This window comes from Notamacropus eugenii, chromosome 1, assembly GCF_028372415.1.
Source record: "Notamacropus eugenii isolate mMacEug1 chromosome 1, mMacEug1.pri_v2, whole genome shotgun sequence".
In the NCBI taxonomy this organism is placed as follows: domain Eukaryota; kingdom Metazoa; phylum Chordata; class Mammalia; order Diprotodontia; family Macropodidae; genus Notamacropus; species Notamacropus eugenii.
In genome coordinates, this window is record NC_092872.1 from 5,690,249 (window position 1) to 5,712,462 (window position 22,214).

Here is a 22,214-nt window from a genome sequence, read left to right on the forward strand (position 1 = left end):
CTTTTTGAGAAACAGGGAGTAAGTGTATTATGTTTTAAATTTACTAATAAAAATAATTAGGTGTTTACAAGTTTAATGAACTATGTGATTCCTATAAATACTTTTTTAAAAAGTTAAACCTACTCAAAAATTATAATATCACATCCTAAGATAACAACTTAGACTGCATTAAATGTTGTCAGAGACAAATATTTACAATATTAAATTTATATTTGACTTTCATAGAAACTCATCAGACATAGATGATAAATAAATAATTCAAGGATGGACAATTCTTCAGGGAGCAAAATATCAGATTGATATTTGAGAGAATACACCATAGGAACCAACAGAGGTTCCTTGTCAGAGTATTTGTGATTTCTTGAAAAGAATTAAGAAGTTAGAATACTGAGCAGCAGGATAGTCGAGCATTTTCATATGCCGAAGCACAAGTGCACATAGAAAAAACCCTCACCTGAGCTATAATCTTTTAGCTGCAAGTCTTTCACAGGAATCCCATCAGAAGTCCGAAAAGCATTAAGAATCTGCAAAAAGAAATTGCGGGTATGAATAAAATCATGACGATGATTTATCCAACAAATGTTCAAAGAATATGAACAAAGTTCTCAAAAGAAGAATTGCAAACTACTGACAACTACATGTGAGATTTTTCTAAAGCACTAACAATAGAACTCTAGAATCTTTAGAGATGGACAGGACCTTGCAGTCCAGTTTCCTCATTTGATATGAGAGCTGAGGTTCAGAAGGGTTACGTGGTCTGTCTCACCTCATAAAGACAGGCAGCATCTAAGGCAGGTCCTCTAGGTTCCAAGACTAGCCCTTTCCTCACTAGACTATGAAGGCTGTGAAAATTAAAACAACTCCTGACATTTTACCCTGCCCCCAAAAAATTAGCAAAAGTGACAAAAGTTGGAAATAATAATTACTAGACACAGCAGAAGACAGATATATTAATATCCTCTTTGTGAGGCTATGAATTAGTTCTACAATTCTTGAAAACAACTCAGAATTATACTAAGAAAGTGATTAAAATGTTTGTACCCTTTAACCTGAGATATTCCTGAGAGGCAAATATATACTGAAAGGGGCTAAATATTCATAACAGGATTTTTTGTGATAGCACAGAAGTGGAAACGAAGCAGATGCTCAATCAACTGGGGAATGCTATACAATTTATGGCATATGAATATGATGCAGTATTACTGTACCATAAAAAATGAATATGAAGAATTCAGAGGAATAGGAAGATTTACATGAACTGATGGAGAGCGAATTAAACAAAATCAGCAATAAAACAAATATGGACTACAATGTAAACAAAAGGAATAAACCAAAACTGATTTAATTATAATGACCAAACCTGGGTGTGTAGAAGAGTTGGAAAAATGAAACTTCTGACTCCTGACCAAGATGGCAGACCATTGAGTTTCTTCTACATATCTACCAAAGCAAACCCTAAAGTCTGTTGTACACAACTTAAATTCTAACCAAGACAAACTACAGAAGGGGACGGGGTTTCTTCCAACCCAGAACTGTAAAAGCCAGCTCACAGGCAACAGAAAAAGGGGCCAAGTGACACACATAGAGTAACCTACAAATGTGACCACAGACGGGCGAGTGAAACATATATACAGTCTAAAGGCTCTGTGTCTGGAGGAAGCAAAAGCAGAGAGCTCCTCTGAGAAAGACCCAGTATGGTTCAGAAAGCAACAGGGTTAGGGACCTTGAAAGTGTCAGATACTGGAAGTGAGCAGTGCTCAGAAAGAGGCAGCCCAGGTCAAGGGGTCCCTAACACTCTACTCCTGTGATGCCAGAGAGGTCTCTGAAACCAAAAAAGAGGACCGACACCAGGTGCTGGGGATCAGCACAGGAACACAGGAGGCCTAGCAGAAGACCAAGTAGTCAACTACTTCATACAAAAATATAGCATGGGGGAAAGGGGTGGACCTGGCACAAACCCCCAACTCAGAAACTAAAGCTTGAGAGATGAGCAAATTAAACAATGAACAGCATGAAAAGGCACTATAAATCTTAAAATGCCACAAAACGAGAAAAATTCCATAATGATTACAAACAGAAGCAGGAAGAAAAAAAGGATTTTCTACAAGGCTTATATGAATACTCAGGAGAAATGAAGCAACAGATAAAAAATGAAATTAAAGCACTGGAAGAAAGAATTGGAAGGAAAATAAATAGTTTAAAGGAGGATATGGTAAACCTTACCCTAGAAATGGAATCGCTGAAAACTAAAACAGACCAAATAAATCAATGACACTCTGACACAAGAATAAAACAAAATCAGAAGACTGAAAAAAACAGAAGAAAATAAAAGATATCTGACAGGAAAAACAACAGGCCTGAAAAACATGTCAAGGAGATAATTTTTAAAACAATGAGCTCCATGAAAACTATGATTGAAAACTAATTTTTTTTTTAAACTGAACAAACAGCCCAGATCTATTAGAACAGGAAGGCAAAGTGAAGGTAGAAGGTATATACCAATCATCTCCTGAAAAAAGCTCCAGGGAAAAGTCCCAGAAATATCACAGTCAAAATCCAAAACTCTCATATTCCCTCCCCGCAAAAAATGTATTGCAAACAACCAGAAAGGCACAGTTCAAGTACCAAGAAGTACCAGTCAGAATCATATATGATCTGACAGCTTCTACTATAAACAAGGAGATACCTTGGAACATAATATTTCAAAATGGAGAGACAGTCTTACAACCAAGAATAACTGAAAAGCTGAATATAATCCAACAAGGAAAAAATGGACCTTTAATAGAATAAAAATCCTTCAAGCATTTCTACTGAAAAAATTAAAACTTATAGAAACCTTGAAATACAAAAAAAAAAGTCCAGAGAAACACAGAAAGGTAAATTTGTTAAGCAACTAGGAGATAAATTATTTTTTTAAATGTTTTAAAAAATTCTATCTAAACATTTTTAATGTGCAAGACAATACATTTTCCCTATTCTTTTTTGCCTTCCAAAACTAAAAGCAAATACTACTTTCTAGTGAATTAAAAAACACACACACACAGAACTACCTCTTTTGAAACTATTTTTAAAATACACTCAATGTTTGATACCATTCACAATTTTCTTCCCCAAAAGATAAATGGTATAAATAGAATGATTCTCAAAGGAAGAAATCTAAGCTATCAACACACGTATGAAAAAACGCTCCAAATCACAAACAGAGAAAAAGAAATTAAAACAACTCTGAAGTTGTTCTCAAGTTTTACTTCACACCCACCAGACTGGCAAAAGTGGAAAATGACACCTGGAGATGGTAAGGGAATTTGAAACTAACCCAAAAAGTTATTAAACTGTGCATACTCTTTAGCTGAGCAGTACCATTACTAGGCCGATACCACAAGAGGCCAAAGAGAAAGATAAATGACCTTTTGCACACACGCAAAAAAAATGCATATTGGCAATTTTTATAATGGCACAGAATTGGAAGCTATAGGAATGCCCATCAAGTGGGGGAAAACTAAATAAATTACAGTACAGCAATGTTATAGAGTGTAATATTGAACCCTAAGAAATCACAAAAGGAATGGTGTTTCAGAGAAACTGGAAAGATCTGTGTGAACTGATACTGAGTGAAGAGAAAAGAAACTAGGGAATAATTTATATAACAGCAGCATTTGTGAAGAAAGAGTTGAGAATTCTGATCAATGCAATGACCAACCACCATTCAAGAGGACCAGAGACCAAATCTGCTATCCACCTGACAGTGAGGTGACTGAACTCAAGGTACAGAATGAGACATATTTTCAGCCATGGCCAATGTAGGGATTTGTTTTGACTGGCAATGCACATTTAATACAAGAGTTTTGTTTTTATTTCTTTCAGTTTGAGGGGAAGGGAGAGAAGGTCTTTAATCTACAGGATTACCAAAATTGACAGGGAAAAGAAGTGACTGAAGTATTTAAAATGTGCAGCAAACACAAAAGAAAGGTCAGCAGGAAAGGCAGAGCAGGTCAGCTTTGATAACATGTTGAATTTGTTGGATAACTGGAGAAGCCAGTTGTATGTAAATTCAGACCCACAGCTTCATAAGCAATCCTTTTTTCTGTTCTGCTTCATATATGGAATTGCTCATCTTACTTGATATTTAAGTACAGAACAAAAAAAATTTAAATACTACTAAAATAAAATTTTTTTAAAATAATAATAAAAACTTAAAAATAAAAAACTAAAAATTTCTCAAGTATATTTGACCAGATTTTTATGGTAACCTGCAAAAGTTTCATCAGCCCTGCTCTCAGGCTCTTTTTCTATTAGAGACAAGAGCTTCAGCTCTTATCACAAAAGAACACAAGGAAAGTATACAACAGAAATCAACTAATCATCTCTACACTACATACTGTATATAAATGAGTCTATGAATATGCAATCTTGCCTACTATCTTCACGAGCATGTAATGGCTTTGAGATGATAACTACAATCTGCATCCTTCTATGACGGCAGAGGCACCACCTTATTGAAAATTATAACCAAGGACAACAGACCAAGTCAGTTAAAAAATTCCATCACCTAATTGTGAAATTTTTACGCAAAAAGGGGTACCAAAGCACAAAAATGTATCCTTCCTATTGGAAAAAAGTCACCAAATATATCTAGTACACTGAGAAAATCAGGAAGAAAGGGAAAGCTAAAGGAAATAATTTCTCTTCTTTAATTAAAAGTCATGTCACAAAGGTCAAAAGTTACAAACTAACAGTTCATCTGATCTAACCATTCTGGAGAGGAATTTGGAACTATGCTCAAAGGGAAATCAAACTGTGCATACCCTTTGACCCAGCAATACCACAACTGAGTTTGTATCCCAAAGAGATTTTTAAAAAGGGGGAGAGAGAAAGGACCTACACGTACAAAAATATTTATAGCAGCTCATTTTGTGATAGCAAAGAATTGGAAATTGAGGAGATGCCCATCAACCGGAGAATGACTGAACAAGTTGGAGTATATAACTGTAATAGAAATGTGCTATAAGAAATGACAGATTTCAGAAAAACCTGGAAAGACTTACATGAACTGATGCAAAGGAGAACATTGTACACAGTAATAGCAATATTGTATGATGATCACCAATGAATGACTTAGCTATTCCCAGCAATACAGTGATTCAAGAAAATTCCAAAGGACTCATGGGGAAAAATATTATTCACACCCAGACAAGGAAATGTTGGCATCTGAATGCTGATTGAAGCACATTATTTTCACTTTATTTTTTTTCCTGGTTTTTCTTTTTGGTCTGTTTCCTCTTTCACAACGTGACTAATAAAGAAATATGTTTTGCATGATTACACATATATAATCTATATCAAACTGCCCAACTTAGTAAGGAGGGAGTAAAGGAATAAGTAAAGGAGGGAAAGAGGAAGAAAATTTGGAACTCAAAATTTTAAAATGAATGCTAAAATTTGCCTTTACATGTAATTAGAAAAACTAAAATACTATTTAAAAAAGAACTAACTTCATATAACTAAAGTTATAAACCAACTCACTAATAAGAAATGCAAATAAAAAAATAACCTTTGGGCTTCACCTCACACCAAGAAAATTACAAAAGTTGGGAAGAATCCATGTTAGATGGGTTGTAGAATACAGGCACAACAAGCTGCTGTGATAAAGCTATGAATTGGTACAAGCACTCCAGAAAGGAATTTGGAATTAAGCAAAATGAAGACTAAAATTTTCATATCCAATGACCCAGGGATTATATATGTGCATGTGTGCACATGCACATACTCCTTGAGTATGTACCCAAAGGAGGTTATTTATAAAAAGAAAAGCTCCACACACAACCAAATATTTATAGCAGTACTTTCTATGGTAGTACCAAAGAACCAAAAGTAAAGCAGATGTCTACTGATCTGGGAATGGCTAATAGTGGTACACCAACATAAAGAACTATTACCATAAGAAATAATAAACATGATGATGAAATGATGATGAACATGATGAAAATACAAAAAAGCACGAAAAGACTTACATGAACTGATGCAAAGTGAACAGAGAATGAAAAACAATCTACACAGTGGCTACAATAGCATAAATGGGAAGAACAGCCTCCATGAAACAAAAGAAAATGAATGTTGCGAAATTGTATTAAAAAAAAAAAAAAAAGCTTGGCTCCAAAGAAGGCCTATTAGAAGACAGTTCCTTCTGCTCCTCTGTGGGAAGAAAGAAGGAAATGGCCCCAGTGTGGAATACTGCATATAATTTCAGATTTTTTTCAATGTATTGATGTGTTTTGATGAATCTTTTCTCCTCTTCCTTTTTCTTTTCCTTTTTTTAAAAGTCTTTGATATAAGGGATGATTGGCTGGGGAAGGGGGAAAATTTGGTGAAATCTCAGTAATGTAAGAATGAAAGATATCCATAAAATATATTAATAAATAAAACTAAGTCATGTCACAAAGCAACCTGTTTTGATATCATATACTGCAATATTCTATAGATAGAAAATATCAACGTTTCAGTTGTTTTTTCAATGTGAATACTGAATACAAATATGTATAGAGATATAGATATACTTATATACTTAAATACATGGCATATAATGGGACAAATAGAAATGGCTAACTGCTCCCTATTTCCCATTTCCAATTGGATAGAGCATTGATTTAGAGTCAGAAGGCCTAGATTCAAATCCCAGTCCTCCAACTGGATGTCTCTCAGACACCTTAAACTCAGCATGTCCAAAACTGAACTCATCATCTTTCCTCCAAAACTCTCCTCTCTTCCAAATTTTCCTATTACTGTAGAGGATACTACCCTCTTCTCAAGCACCCAGACTCACAACCTGTTGTCATCCTCAACTCCTCACTCTATCTCACTCCACATATCCAATCAGTCCTGAAGATCTTACTTTCATAAACTCATTCATACATGCCCCTTTGACACTGCCACCCCCCTGGCACAAACCATAATCACTTCACACCCAGACTATTCCAATAGCTTGCCAGTTGGTCTCCTACCTCAAGTCTCTCCCTACTCCCAATCTATCCTCCACCAGCTGTCAAACTGATCTTCCTAAAGCACACTTCTGACCATGTCACCCCACTAATTCAACAAATTCTAGTGGTTCTCTGTTACCTCGAAGATTAAATATAAAATTTTCTACCTTTTAAAGCCTGTCTTAATCTGGTTCTTTCCTACCTTTCCAGTCTTCCTAACCTTTATTGCCTTCCATGGACTCTATTATCCAAAGACACTAGCTTGGTAGTTATTTTTAAGAATTAAAATATACTCACATCTTCTTTCGTTGCATTTTCAGGCACCCCTCCTAATCGAATGAGCCTGCTTGGCTTCTCCTCAGTTGGGCCAGTCCTATAATCCTGGTCCTTGAACAGAATGAAAATTATTTCAATTATAAAAAACACAAAACAAGACAATCACGGAGTATCATAACAGACATTTAGAAAATTAAAGACAAAAGGCCTTATTACACAAAACGGATTCTACATCAGAACATGAGAAGCGAGCATGATAGCCCCAGAGAAACTGATTTCAAATTATTAGATTACATAAATGCTAGAACAAGTGTCTAATAAACTCACTCCCTGAGGAAGTCCAGTTAAGATGGGAATTTTATGAATAAATACCCTAAATAACCATTCCTACAATGAGAAGAGCATTTTTGGCTGAACTGTTTTCTCTGGAAAACAAAACAAATATAAAGATGTTAAAAACAGCTACACTAGATTTCCAACATAAAATTTAGAAGGCTACCATATTATCAAATCTGAACCATAGAGACTAGCTTACAACTATAGCTAAATAAATGAATTTAGAGTTTGTGCAACTCAAATGCACTTTCTCTAGAGATATATACTACATAAATATTTCTAAATGGCTCAAAATATATCATGAAAGAGGATATGAATAGGTATCCTAAAGTCATTCTTTCCAAATGCTAGCCTCCTCTCTTTTGCAGGATAACAATAACAAAGGATAAAACAAGGTACTTTACTCCTAACTGTATTCCATTCACATACCTGAAGGTCCTGCCGGGAATCTTTCACAATTTTTCCCTCCGGAAAAGATTTGTTATGGCTATAGTCAAACATCTGGTTCCCTGGAACCCGGTGATCCACATCACGGTACTCCATGTTTCTATAATCAGTATCTTGGCGGCCGAGGAAATCCAGACCCTCTTCTTCTTTAAATGCAAGACCAGAATCTGATCTTTGTTGTTCACCTCCGGAAAGTGGCTGTTTGTTGGTAAAGATTTGAGGTGTTTTATCTTGGTCCTGAAGAGGGCGCTGATTATTCCGAAAGTCTAAAGGAGACTCATTTTCAAGGCCCAAACCATGAGACTCTCCTTCTCTTGCTCTGGTCTCTGGATGCTGAAATTCCCCCTTCTGGATGCCAAAAGGAGGTCTTTCTGTTGCTGCATGGTCGTGGGCAGACTCTTCTCTCTTGTTCACATTTATGCCAGATCGTTCTCTGTCTTGTGTAGAGGGCTGAATGAAATCCAAAATATTTGGATCCATAGGGGGCATCTCCCTATCTGTAAATTCCATATGGGGAGCCATTTCTCTGCCCCTAAAATCCTGATCCGTCCTAGATCGATGTCTACCTCTGAAATCTGAAGGTGGTGTATCCCTGTCCCTAAAGTCTAGATCAGCAGGGCCTGAGCCCCTGCCCCTAAAGTCCATTTGCGATCCATCCTTTCCCCTAAAGTCTATGTCTGGCATATCCCTATTTCTAAAATCTGAATGGGACTGATCCCTGCCCCTGAAATCCAAATCAGACATCTCTCTGCCCCGAAAATCTGAGTGAGACCCATCCCGGCCTCTAAAATCTAAATCATATGTACCCCGGCCCCTAAAATCAGGAGGAGGACCATCTCTACCCCTGAAATCAACAGCATGTGCTTCCCTATCTCGATAGTTCATATGGGATGCCTCTCTACCTCGATAATCCATAGAAGTACCATCCCCACCTCTATAGTCCATAGGTGGTCCTTCCCTATCTCGAAAATCTGGGTGTATCTCTCTACCTCTGAAATCCAACTGTGAAGAATCTCTGTTCTGGAAATCAGAAGGGAAATCCCCCCCCATGAAATCACGTCCGGGCCCCTCCCCAACTCGATAGTCAGCATGTGGTCCATCTCTAGCTCCATAGCTGAAAGAATGATCCTCTACATTTGCAAAGGGAGGATTGGGAGGCCCCGTATGCCCCTGGAAATCAAAGGGAAGTGAATCTCTGCCAGGAAAGTTGCCAGAGTGTCTTTCTTGAGCATGACTCTTAAGGGGAGGAGGATAATCCCTGTTCCACCCGGGAGCAAACCTTTCTTCTTGGCTCCCACTGTAGAAACAAAGACAGTGTTATTCATATTGTCCAGAGTTTGCAATCTACACACCAGCATATTCTTCTCTAATCACAGCACATTCTTCCGTAAACCAAAAAAAAAAAAAAAAGCTTTTTTTTTTTTGCAGAGTTCTGTCATAATGTCCTAGATTTGCAGAAAACAGCAATGTTTTGCTATTTTAAGACGAAGTGGTGGAGTAAACTTTTATGCTCCCATTTCAGGATACGAGGGAAGTCAACACAACGTTTTCAACATGACTGCTGCAGAAAAAGCTTTCACCCAGGCCTGCAACAGGGAAAATCCGCAACACCAGATAAGCTAGCAATGGTAACAAGCTATATATTTTCCATTTCCTACAGCCAGGGAAGCTAGAATTCCAAGGCCAACATGATGACTCATATATATTAGATGTTTTTTATTTAAGGTAGGTTCTGTCAGTGGTCCACTTCTCATAGCTACATGTCAATTCCAAGAGTGCCCTGAACAATCCTTGCCTGAGTTTATTTATCTCCTGAATTATCAACAGGTATTACAGAACAGTTAATATCACCATAAAGCATTCATGGTACTACAAGTTAAATTCCTTTATATCAAATTTCATTTCTACATTTGTTGTAATGAAATTTGTTAAAAATGAATAAAAAGTCATTCCCAATTAGCAGGACTTGAGATGAATCTACCCTATTCCTTTTTTCCCTACCCTATGACCTGAACGTAGAGTTAGGTTTTAACAAATGCAAAAATGAGTAAAGTCAAAAGGTAATTGCTATACCGCAGAATACAAGCCTTAAGTTTTCAAGTAGGACTTGGCCCCTCCTCACCCCACCTACAATGCAAACAGCCATTAAGTTCTTTAAATCATCTGGTACAAGAGAAAACACTTATTAAAATCTTTTCAAAGCAACAATGTTTCTAAGCCACTCATTTGGACAGAAACAGTTGAGTCATAAAGAACTCTCCATTGTGATGCTACTGTTTGGGGACTTATACTTGCTTTAACCTGAAAATTACAACAGTAGCCCCAAATGCAACAATTGTTGAGGAAACTGCACTGGCTACTCAAACCTTTCACTAATGTTATACTAAAGTTACATCAAGTCTTTATGGCTTACTATAATAAAAGTCTCTTTAAATTTGGTGGGATTGGAACTGAAATTTTATGTGTACTGAGAGCAGATCAGAACCTGCTCTGCAACTTACTGTCTTATAGAGTTGCCTAGGTGACTAAGAAGTTAAGTGACTTGCTCTGGATCAGAGAGACACTAAGTGTCAGAGGCAGGACCGGCAGCCAGGTCTTCCTAACAATTCTGAGGACAGTTTTCTATACACTACCTCACACTTGGACAGAGCTGTCACAGTTATAGAGTGATACATTCATTACACTGTTGCAAATGAAACATAACAGCACATTTCCTGAAATATACTAGATGTTCTTTCTGACAAAATTAATCCAGTGATAGGAATTCAGTATAGACTAAATATTATATCTTCATTCCAGTTTATTCAGCTCCACTATTTACTAGCAGTGTGACTATGGGCAAGTCATTTAAGTCTATATAAGCCTCAGTTTCCTCATTTGTTAAATTAAAATTTGTCAGCAAACGAATAAAAAACGAGGTTTTGTTTGCAAATATAGGGAATAAGCTGAATGATGCAGCATAAACATACTAAACAGCTCTGAGTAGAAACTAATCCACAATGACCTTAATTCAGCAACTTATTTGGAAAGAACCCAACTTGCAAAACAATAATCCATAAGTATAATTATGTCACAATATAAGATTCCTATTACAAAGTTAAAGCAATCTGTCCTTTTGATCTAAAACCAACTTAAGTGAACGAAAATGGGGAAAAAAAACTTACACCACCTTCATCTTAAAGGTCACTGGAAAAAAGGCAAAGCTTCCTGGGAAATGCATATAGCCCAGTCTAGTACCTAACATCTATTGAACTCATCTCATTAAGGACTGAGCAGAGGACAAGGGTTACATGGTTTCTGTCTGAGTTCAGGAATTGGAGCTGTAAACTTTTAAAGGCACATCTCTTCAGCCCACTCAGGTCATGAGGGTCCTTTAATAAGTACTTCTGATTTAACTGCAATTAACTCTCATTTGAAGGTCAGGGAGGAGCTGTTCCACCATACTTTCTTAGATGATAAACATATATTACTATTCCTAAAAAAGCATCATAGATACTTTAATTATCTTCAACTCTATTGAACCATTGTATGAATTTTTAAAAATTTCATCCCAAAGGGATGTCTTAGTGGTAATACTGTCTCCAATAATATTATATTGATAAAGAAAAATTTTTTTTGAATATTCTATTAACCACTGGGAGGGGGAGGGAATCACCTAATTGCCATGTCATTCTCTTTCATTCACTGTGATATAGGGGAAAGAAGACCACACTCTGAATCAGAAGTCTCAATACTTAACAGTTATGTCTGTAAACAATTCACTTACATCTATTTAAGTCTCAGTTACCTTATTAGATGGGAACAATAATTACACTAGTCACCTTACAATGCTATTTGTTTGGGAGTTATTATCTTGTTTCCTGTTATTTGGTGATCCCTAAAAGTAGGATATAACAGGAATATGGTAAGAAAATTTCATCAATAAGTCTTCTGAGATTTTTTTTTAGTTTGCAGAGTAAAAGGGCACAAAAGTACTTTTTTCAAAAGATTTTAAGAGAGCATGTAAAAAAATCATTTGATGTAATTGGGATATTTTCTCAAAGAGTCCCAAAAAATACACACAACATATTGGGAGAAAAAAACTTGTAATGTTTTTTTACAGTTGTATAATCACTTTAGAAGCAACTAGAAACTTAAAAGTGTATTCCCAGCTAAATACAATGGTCTAGAGTAGAAAATGACACTTAGGTTCTTCTCCACAGAAAACATCTAATTAAATGTGTAAGAAGTCAAAATCTGAGACTACACTGGTATGGTGAGAAACCTGGTTTTGTTAGAATGGACATAAACGTCTAAATAATCCTCTCATTAATCCAACAATCTGATGACAGTATAACACAAGATATAGAAGAGTTAAGTTTAGTAGTAAATTTGGCAATGAGAGATCAAATGCACAGTAACTGTTAATGTATGTTTTTCATATGGCAACCAAAAATATACACATTGAGACTAGACTCTTGATAAAAAAAATTAAATTACATACCGGAAAGGGCCAGTCCTGTTAGCAGGTCGAGGGTCCCCCCACATTTCTTCCTGTATTGGGAGGGCCCCAATAAATGAATTTTTTAAACCAAATGCTGGTAACAGTACCTACACCAAAAAGAAAAAAAAAATCATGATAATTAGCATACTGAAACCTGAAATCCCAATTTCATTTATTTAAGGCCACTTTAAGAAGAGTTATTGTATTAAGACCCAACTTTACATATTACTTTATACCATGAAAACAATTTCATTTTTAGAAGTCCATTCAATTATGCAAGTACATTAATTCCTCATATTTACTAAGAATTTACTTTGAACTTTTCTTAATATTAAAATATTTATTAAGCACTTACATACCAAGCAGAATTCCAAAGAAAGCTGTCTTAGGTGCTATAAAAAATGTCAACTATCATTATTCCCATTTTTAAGATGTCACAACCAAGGGAAATAACTAGACTGGGGCACTTTGTTTTTCCTTGTAGTACCAGTATCAGGGATTTTGTAAGTGTTTTCTATACCAGTTTCACTCATCAACTGACCAGTTCAGTCAATACAATTAGAAAAATTAAGAAGTACTAGAAAATTACCATTTCTATAATGTCTAAGCAATAGATTGAAGTGAGATAAAGACATTAAGGAGAGCCACCTTCCCTTCTTTCACCTGGATGAAGGGAAAGAGTACGAAAGGAGAGGGGAGAGAAATAACCCATTTCTTTACCACTTATAATATGGCAGCACAGGACGTTGTTCTCACCTAAAAGTAAACAAACAAGAAGCAAGCAGACAAACTTTGAAGTACTAAGACAATTAAAAGAACTTGGTCATTGACAAGTGCTATGTCAGTATACCTGGGCCTCTGGGGTTATTACTTTTAGTAATAACCAAGTAAATTTTTAGGGTTTTCTACTTCCTCAATCTCTCCTTTCCCACCCATTTTTAGAACTTTAGTTCCTGATCTGGCTATAATATGAAAGTGTTCAGTGTACTATTTGATCAGGTCTCTTGCACTACGTCTAGTTTTTTCAACAAAGGAAAGCATACTTATTTCTGAGTTTCTTCAACTACCAAGAGAAACAAGGCATACCTTAGTCCCCACAGCCAGCAAATACCAGCAAAGGACCTAACATGAGTTCCTCATGCTGACATAAGTGTTTTAGAAATGGTTCAAAACTGGTGTCAAAAGTGTCCTTGTCCAATCTCCTACTGGCATAACCAGTACATTATTTTTTCCAGTCCACAAAGTTAGACCTTTGTTTCAAGAAGCTTGGCCATTAAAAGGACTATGAAACTTCCCAGTGACAAACCAGCCTGCACTTCATCATACATCTGACAAAAGCTATTCCTCATCCTCCTGGCTGTAGGAATGGAATTCTTTGGAGTGACTATTCCTCTCATTGGGAGACTTCAGAACACTCTTGGCCTTTGCTGCAATCAAGACACTATCTCAGACAACAAGTAATACCTGGAGAACCTCACCATCTACATGGAATCCCATTTCCATCTGAACTCTGCTAGAACACTGTGAGTATACATGTCCGTGTTTTATGACTTGCTTGATATTAATAATCAGAGTTGTCAAAGTTATATCCATTATATCTTTTAAGGACCCCTGTACGATTCTGGCCCATACATGGGAGATACTTTATTGGAGAAGAGTTTTTGTTAAGGCAGCATTTTGCCCTACCAAATTGAAAGATATTTCACAAAGAGCAGAAGTACAACAGGGTCTCATATTCTCTATGCCTTTCTTTCAATATTTTGTCAATAAAAGGAATTACTTTTCTCCCTTTATGGGAAGTTGTAAATGAAGGGTTGTCATAAAAGCTACCATGATCACTGCTACCATGAGCCCCATCAACTGAAGGCTTCCTATGACTACTTTTCCCAATGGCATCCCATCCCCCTCCAATGAAACTCCAGTGGGATAGTTCACTATTCTCCTCTCTCAGCTGCAGCATCTCATTAATCAACATGGTACATTGGAGAATCCTGCAGCAACAGGTAGGCTAGGCTCTGAAGCTCTGACGACCACCATTTTTATGGGAACAGGGTAGTGTCTATTTATTCCCAGGGCTGAGGAAATTCTAAATTGGGACTTGGAATATACCTTCCCATATAAACAATGATGAAAACAATAGAGAGTTCCTGGAGCAGGGGTTGTTCTGTGAAGTTTGGATTGAGTCAAAGGCCTACACTTGAGGACCTAGAAGGCCACATATGGCCTCAGGGACACTGGCTCCCCATCCCTGTCTTAGAATATCATTAGAACAGAAACATGGTTCAGCTGTATTAGGGGTCAAATAAATTTTTATGCACTGGTTAAGAATAATAAGGTATTTTTCTAATATGAGAAAATATACTCCAAGTTCCAAACTGACCCATATGTGAAGTTTTAGAATATGACCAATTGTTAAGTTAAGGAGCTTGTATTTTTCCTGTGACAGGGACTGAGATATTCATAGAATATTTAAAAATCATAGGATAACTTCATAGATTTAGAACTAGGAGGGACATTAGATGCCATCAAGTCTAACTCTCATTTCCTAGATAAGAAACTGAGGCTAAAAGGTTAAGTGATTTGCCCAGGATCACACAGCTAGTATCTGAGCTGGGATATGAACGCAGACATTCCTGATTCCAAGTTCAGTACGTGTGCAATTCCTACACACAAAAACAAATCAGACAGTGCATGAAGGTATAGTACTCTCATAATGTTTAAAGTGCCACAAATGAGGAAAGATAGTTTTCTCCAGAAACAAAGAAAATACAGGTTTATGGGCTAACTTCAAGTGATCAAATAGAAAATTTCTGAAGAGACAGTTCCCCGTGACAATTAAAATTGAACCAAATCTTGCTTACAGACCACACTCCCTTCAGAAAGGCGTTCTGCTATACCGCTGTGTATTTCATTGTGAATTACATCTGTGAATGTGAGTCAAACACTCCTCGATTATTCTTCACTGATTGGCTTTTTTTGAAGCATAAACAGAATCTAACTTTCAACATGTATTTTCATAAACAATCCTTTAGATCTTTAAACTCTTAAATTAATTTTTAGCAGAAACTTTAATTAGCAAAGAAAACTGAAATATGTTCATAGGTAACCAAAATGCCATTTTTCTCTAGTTCATCTTCCCAAAAGTCTAATAAAAAGCTATTACCAGGGAGCTGGGATGATTTCATAAATATATGAATGCTAGGGAAGAGGAAACTTCTTTTGTTCAGATTAAAGATTGCTTGGCAAACATTTCTCCCAGGACCATCGTCACTGATTTGTACCACACAGAGTTACACAGAACCCTAGCATCTTACAATCACTGTGGTATCTTTGAGAAGGAGCATGGCAGAAAAGATACAGTACTGTAGTCTGGAAAAGCTGGGTTCAAATCCCACCATAGATACTTACTCCTTGTGTGACCCTGGACAAGTCATTCATCTTTTCTTTATCTGTGAAATGAAGGGTTCAACCCTGACCTCTAAGATCCCCTCCAGCTCCAAGCCTTTGATCCTCTAAACAATAACACCAGCTGTCTGACCCTGGACGGTCATTTAACCTCTCTCCAGCTTAGTTTCCTCCTCTGTAAAATGGCATGACTATACCTCTAAAACACAACTCATAAGATTATTGTAAGAATGGAATGACACTTTGAACAACTTAAAGAACACCCTAATTGGGGGTGCTCCCAAGGCTCTCTTCTTTTTCACTCTCCCATTGGTTTAAATGTCATCCCTATGAAGATGACTCCCAGATATACGTATCCAGGCTCAGATCACCAACTGATTGCCCATTAGATGTCTCAAACTGGTTATCCACAGCTCCAAAACTGACTTCATCTTTCCTCCCCTCTTCCAACTTCCCTGTTTCTGCTGAAAGCATCACAATCCTTGTAGTCTGCTAGGTTCCATTATCAGCAAGTCACTATCCCTCACCCCACAGATACAATCAGTTGCCAATCTTGACATTTCTATCTCTACAACATCTCTCCCGTCTGATCCCTTCTCTCCATTCACATTGTAAGTTTAAGCACTTATCACCTCTTGCCTAACAACAGCCTCATAATTCGTCTCCCTGCTTCAAATCTCTCATTCCAATTCATTCTACACACCGCTGCAAAAGTGATTCACCTTGAATGCAGATCTAACTATCACTCCCCTACTCAAATTCCAATGGCTACCTATTGCCACTGGGCTCAAATATAAATTTCATTTAGTTTTTAAAGTCCTTTACAACCTGGGTCCAATCTATACATCCAGCTTCACTGGACATTAATCTCCTTCCCACTCTGTTTCTTATAGACAGCACTCCCACCTCCAAGCCTTTGCTGTTTGTACCCCATGCCTAGAAGGCGCTCCTTTCTCACTCAGTCTCACAGAATCCCTCTCTCCTCCACGATGCAGCTCAGACACCTACACATAACCTTTCTAGATCCTTCCCAACTGCCAGTGCTCTTCTTCCCAAGCTAGCTGGCATTTAATCACCAGATATAATGCATTTATTCTTTGTGTACTTGTGTGTACAGATATATCTAGATGTGTACATGTATTCAGATCAATGTCTATCTTATATACATTCACACATACATACACACACATCCTTATACTGGTGCTTGGACTGATGATATCAAGGGATGATGTCTTGATTTTCATGTGAACTGGATTTAAGTGAGGCAAAATTGCACAGCTGTCAGTCTTACTCTCTCTTCCAGAGTCATCAAAGTACAATGGCAGGACAAAAGTCAAGATGACTGGTGAGATATCTATATATACCTATATATAATATAGGTATATATATATATATGCACACTCATATATGTGCAAAAGAATGTAAACTCCTTTTAAGCAGGGATTGTATTCCCAGACTCCAGCACATAGCCTGACATACAGCAGGTACTTAATAATGCTTAACTGATCAAGAGAGTTATTACTCTTAAGTTTAAGACAAATATTTCGTGCATATGACCTTGTGTTTCTTGAAACTGAAAGACAAGGACAGGAACTGACATGGAACCAAAACATAAAATTACCACACAATTTATACTTCCATGACACTGTAAAATACTCAGTGCATTATACCATAAAATGAACTTATCTGTCATCTTTATATTTTCAAAGGTTTTCGAATGAATGTTATTGTCCATTCACAAATTAAGAAACTAAGAGCTGAAAAAAAACCTAATAAACTTGCTAAACCTTTCTGGAACAGTTTTCTCATCGATGTAAGGCAATTGGACTAAAATGATCTCAAGTCTCTTCCAGTTCTATAGGGGGAGTTCAGAACTCAGGTTCGCTGACAGCAAGGCTCAACTCTCTTCCATTCGACTTGTCTCCTTTGCAAAAGCCACCCCATCCTTCCCATACCTCTTGTTCCTGACACATTTTTCTTTAACCTCTAAATCCTCTATCTGCTCACCAACTGCAATATACCATCCTAAGATCCTACAGATAGAAGAAGACCGAGAAGCTAACAATCAGAACCCTACATCCATTACTACGGATTTTCATGCTGTGCCTTGGACATCCAGCTGAGGCTGAACCCATTTGATAACAACCTCACGCCCACTAATATCAGTGCTCTACTTGGACCACTAAGCCACAATACCTAACCCTTCACCCTTCAGCTCTAATCACCTTATTTTGATGGTTATAGACTCAAATATTCCAAATTAGCATTACTTCACAACAGGAAGTAAGAACATAATAAATTCAAGCACATCAAAGTTCAAAAGTGAACCCATGATATCCTGTACTTCAGAAAAGTCTCCTGCTCTCGTTAGGTGGACCCTAGAACTCTAGACCTGACAAGTTCTCTAACGTATTCAACATAATCCACAGAGTACAAGAGCGGAAGCTGCTGCCTCTCCTGGGTATCAGTTTTCCCACCTATAAAATGGGAATTTTGAACTAGAAGATCACGAAAGTTCCTTCCAGTCTTAACTTACGGCTTACTGGGCCATGAGTCTGCCTGTCTTTCTCTGGAAAGAAGCACTAACAAAACAAGGAATTAGAATACAAAATTAACTGAAAAGATGCTGACACCTCTACTTAGGAACAGTAAAGAATTCCATTAAAACGCTTCCTAAAATGGTAGAGTTATAAAACAAAAAAGGAACTTCCATTTAACAATCATAGCTAGGGTCCTACAGAGCTCTAACATTTCGTGGGGAAAAAAGAGGAGCCCTCCCATTTTGGCCCAAAAGAGGCAGGGAAGCCGACAAAGCCCTAACTCCCAGGAAGGAAACCCTGGAGCGTGCGGGCTGGGGGGCAGCACTGGAGCAGCCGGGCAGCAAGGCTGGCTGCAGGCGCTATGGCACGGCCCGGGGCCCCAGGAACCGGGAGGATCGCTTCTCCCTCCGGATTCTTTCGGAGCGCTGGAGATCCCCCCCACGCCCCCACGTCCCGGCGGGGATTCTCGCGGACCGTGGCGACGCCACTCCCGCCGGCTCGGGCTCGGCTTCGGCTTCCCCCGCAGCGGCCCGCGCCCCGGGCCGACCTAGGCCGGTAACCTCGCCTCCCCGCGCTGCCCGCGGCAGGCCAGCGACAGCCCCCCGGGGAGGGACGGGCCAGGCCGCGGCGCCGGCGGCCTCGTCCAACTCCCGCTCCCGAGCGAGCCGAGGCTGCCAGTCCGCGCGGGCCTCTGCAGGCCCGCCGAGGCGGCAGTCGAGAAGGGGTCCGTGGCCCGCCGGGCACTGAGACGGGCCAACGCCGGACGTTCCATCGCCAGCCCAGCTCCGCTCGCCAGGGACCCTTACCTGAGACAGCGACAGCTACACCGTCGCCGCCTCCTCAGTCGCCGCCGTCACCGACCCAGCGCTAAGGAGACCGGAACTTCCTCCCAACCCCCTCCGCGGCCGCTCCGCCAGGCCTCCACAAAGGCGCCCCCTCGGACGCCAAAGCCCACTGGGAACTGTAGTCGAGCTCGGAGCTCCACGGACTACGACTCCCAGTGTGCACCGCGCCAGGAAGTAAACCTCGGCCGGGCGGGGAAGGTGAGGGAAAGCAAGGAGGATACACACGGAACTCAAAGACATCCAATGAGGAGGATGCTTCGCCTGCGGTTCCCAAAATGGCGCTCAACACCCGACCGCCGTTGTCGCGGGGCTTACTGGGAGTCGTAGTTTGGCCCTTGCTACCTTGAGGGCCTACCTCGATTTGAAAAGCTTTTTCCCTGCGCGGAGCAGAGCCCAGGAAAGCCGTCTAGCCGTACGCACCAAAGCGGATCCCCTAGGATCAGCCCAGCGGGAGGCCGTTTATTTCCAACACTGCCCTTTAGAAGACGCCACCAGCGGGCTCTCACGCCAACAAGACCGATCAGTCAATCGGCTCTTGGCAAAGTTATTTAGTAAGACAGTGTGCATTCAGAATAACTGGCAGGGCCGTTCTCCCCAGAACCCCTTCTCCTCCATCCATGCCCGGTGCCAGGGCCCCGTCCTTCCAGCCCCATCGTCCTGGGTGCCCAGGACCTGCAGACCCCCCGCCAGACCTGGGCGGCTTTCTTGGGCCCCGGGCCTGTCCTGATGCAGGACTCCGGACAGCTCCGGCCGGACAGTGCGAGGGGCCAGAAAGTCTGAACTTTTCTGCCGCTTTTGCTCCGGGGGTGGGTCCGACTTTGTACAAGCCACCACGATCGTGCACCTGCTCCGCTACCTGGGACCGCTCTCCACGCTGGGGAGATCCTTGGGATCGGATATCCAAGGTCATCGTGTAGACTGGGCAGACTGAATCCTCATCACACGTGGTGTTGGCAGCGGGCAACATCAGCCTTTCCTCCGTGGCAGCGTGCCTGCAGGTGAGCCAGGCTTGACTGCCAAGGGTCACACCCCTCTCGGCTACTACTACAACTCACCCAGAGACCCTCCTCCTGATGCTGAGCCAGTCTAAGAAGAGGTGGTGGGAGATCTTGCCAAGAGAGAAGCCATTCAAGACAAGCCAGCATGTAGATCAACAGTATAATTTTCATGGTCAGAGGATGGGTAATTGGTTATCCAGGACCAGGGAGAATCAAAGGGGGCAATAAGTCATGGGGGAATGGGTGGGCAATGGTACTCATGACTTTTTTGGTGGTTTCCATTTTGTTTCACCTTCCAGCTTTTAGCAGGACCCACTATCTCCTGCTCTCCCTTTCTCTACCACTTATACTCCTCTCCTTTTCTCTCTGCATTACCCCTAAAGGTGAAGGTTGGCAGAAATTCCTCCAAACCCTGAGTTCAACTGTGGCTGACAAGAGAATTTAGTGGCACTGTGGTACCCTTATCTTCCCCTCCCTCTTCTTTTCTCTCCTTTCCTTTTCACTGGATGGATCCTACTTACTTTCCTTCAGAGATGTATCCATCCACTAAGGGACTGCCCTCCACCCCTGCCACCTATATGTAGGAACCAATGCCTTGGGGTTCCAGCCCCAGGTTCTCTCCTTAGGCGGTCACCTTGGTGCCTCTTTTCCCTAAACCACAAATTCACCTCCACCACTGGCACATTCTCCAAAAGAAGTTCCAGACTTTCAGCCATGCTCTCTTGTGTCAGCAGACCTGCTCTCTTCATATGAGAGATCACCTTCATTCCATTATTAAGGATTACTGAGGTTTCTGACCCATGGAAACTATGGGAAATGATACTTACATTTGCATTGGTTGTCCTTAGCTGGAACACATGCTGAACATCTGTTTGATTGAAGCCACAATCCATCTCTAAGGAAGCTTCCAGCCTACTGTTTATCAGAACATAAGTCATAGATTGCTGTCTGCCTATACTTAGAATTAGGCTCTATGTACAAAGTCTCAAAACTTTTTCAGTGACAGCCTATATCAAGGCCAAGAAATACAAATTGGAATAATGATGCTCACTGCCAGGTAAGTCCCGTACTATAAAATGCAGGTAGCATCTAGTGGCCTTTGCTGTATTTATAGAAAATCATCCCCAAGTCATCTATTCTTGAGGCTGTTAGGTAGCGCAGTGGAAAAAGTGCTGAGCCTGGAGTTGGGAGGACTCGATGTCAAATTTGACCTCAAACACCAGCTGTGTAACCCTCAGCAAGTTACTTAACCTCTCTTTGCCTAAATGTCTTCAGCTGTAAAAATGCGGATGATAATAGCACTCCCCTCCCAGGGCTGTGAGGATCAGATGAGATGATCACTGTAAAGCACTAAGTGCTGTATAATTGTTAGCTATGATTATTATTAGCACTGGTGTGTGCTAATAAAAAAAAAGCTTGCTTGTGTCAGAAACTCAGGGTAGCACCCCCTACTCTTCCAGCTGGACATTAATAGGCAGGGGTCTCCAGAGGATGACTAACTGCTCACTACCTCCTGTAAGAGTCCTAGGATAACTCTGAGCCGCTGAGATCTCTAGTACTGTCCCTCATGAACCCCTACTAGTATGCTCCTCATTAACAATTTTCCAGCCAGGTTTAAATGGCTTTTAGAAAAAATTATTTACTAAAATAGCATGGTAAGAACAGTTGGCATGAAACATTTCCCCTCAAAAGTTTGGGGCACACTCTCCCACAAGTACATTCACAGTATAAGGGAAGTATTAGCTTAAATTTAGAGTGTGTGGGTGGTGAATACATACATGTAAAGAAACGTGGTCAAAGGGTAAACTCACAACTCATGGCTACCGGAAGTCCTTTCCTGAGTGCATAGACAGTATTCTCCTCTCTCTACCTTACTTCTATTGATAGAAGGAAAAACAAAACTTTTG

The 22,214-nt window shown here is 39.7% G+C and overlaps 1 protein-coding gene across 5 annotated transcripts in view; it reads right to left on the reverse strand.

The window, feature by feature from the left end:
- RBM6 (RNA binding motif protein 6) overlaps positions 1 to 19,388 on the reverse strand; it is a 100,492-nt gene extending 81,104 nt beyond the window's left edge. For 2 of the 5 annotated variants that reach the window (XM_072650674.1, XM_072650672.1), the window contains exons 1-5: positions 19,271 to 19,388; positions 12,520 to 12,626; positions 8,019 to 9,333; positions 7,275 to 7,364; positions 455 to 524 (exon numbers count right to left, since the gene is read on the reverse strand). In XM_072650674.1, the coding sequence (XP_072506775.1) occupies positions 455 to 524; positions 7,275 to 7,364; positions 8,019 to 9,333; positions 12,520 to 12,563 (1,519 nt within the window). In that variant the 5' untranslated portion in view covers positions 12,564 to 12,626; positions 19,271 to 19,388. Of the gene's footprint in view, positions 1 to 454; positions 525 to 7,274; positions 7,365 to 8,018; positions 9,448 to 12,519; positions 12,627 to 19,270 lie in introns of those variants that run through there. The other 3 variants (XM_072650676.1, XM_072650675.1, XM_072650677.1) reach the window with 2 other exon arrangements.
- Positions 19,389 to 22,214: the final 2,826 nt, after the last annotated feature.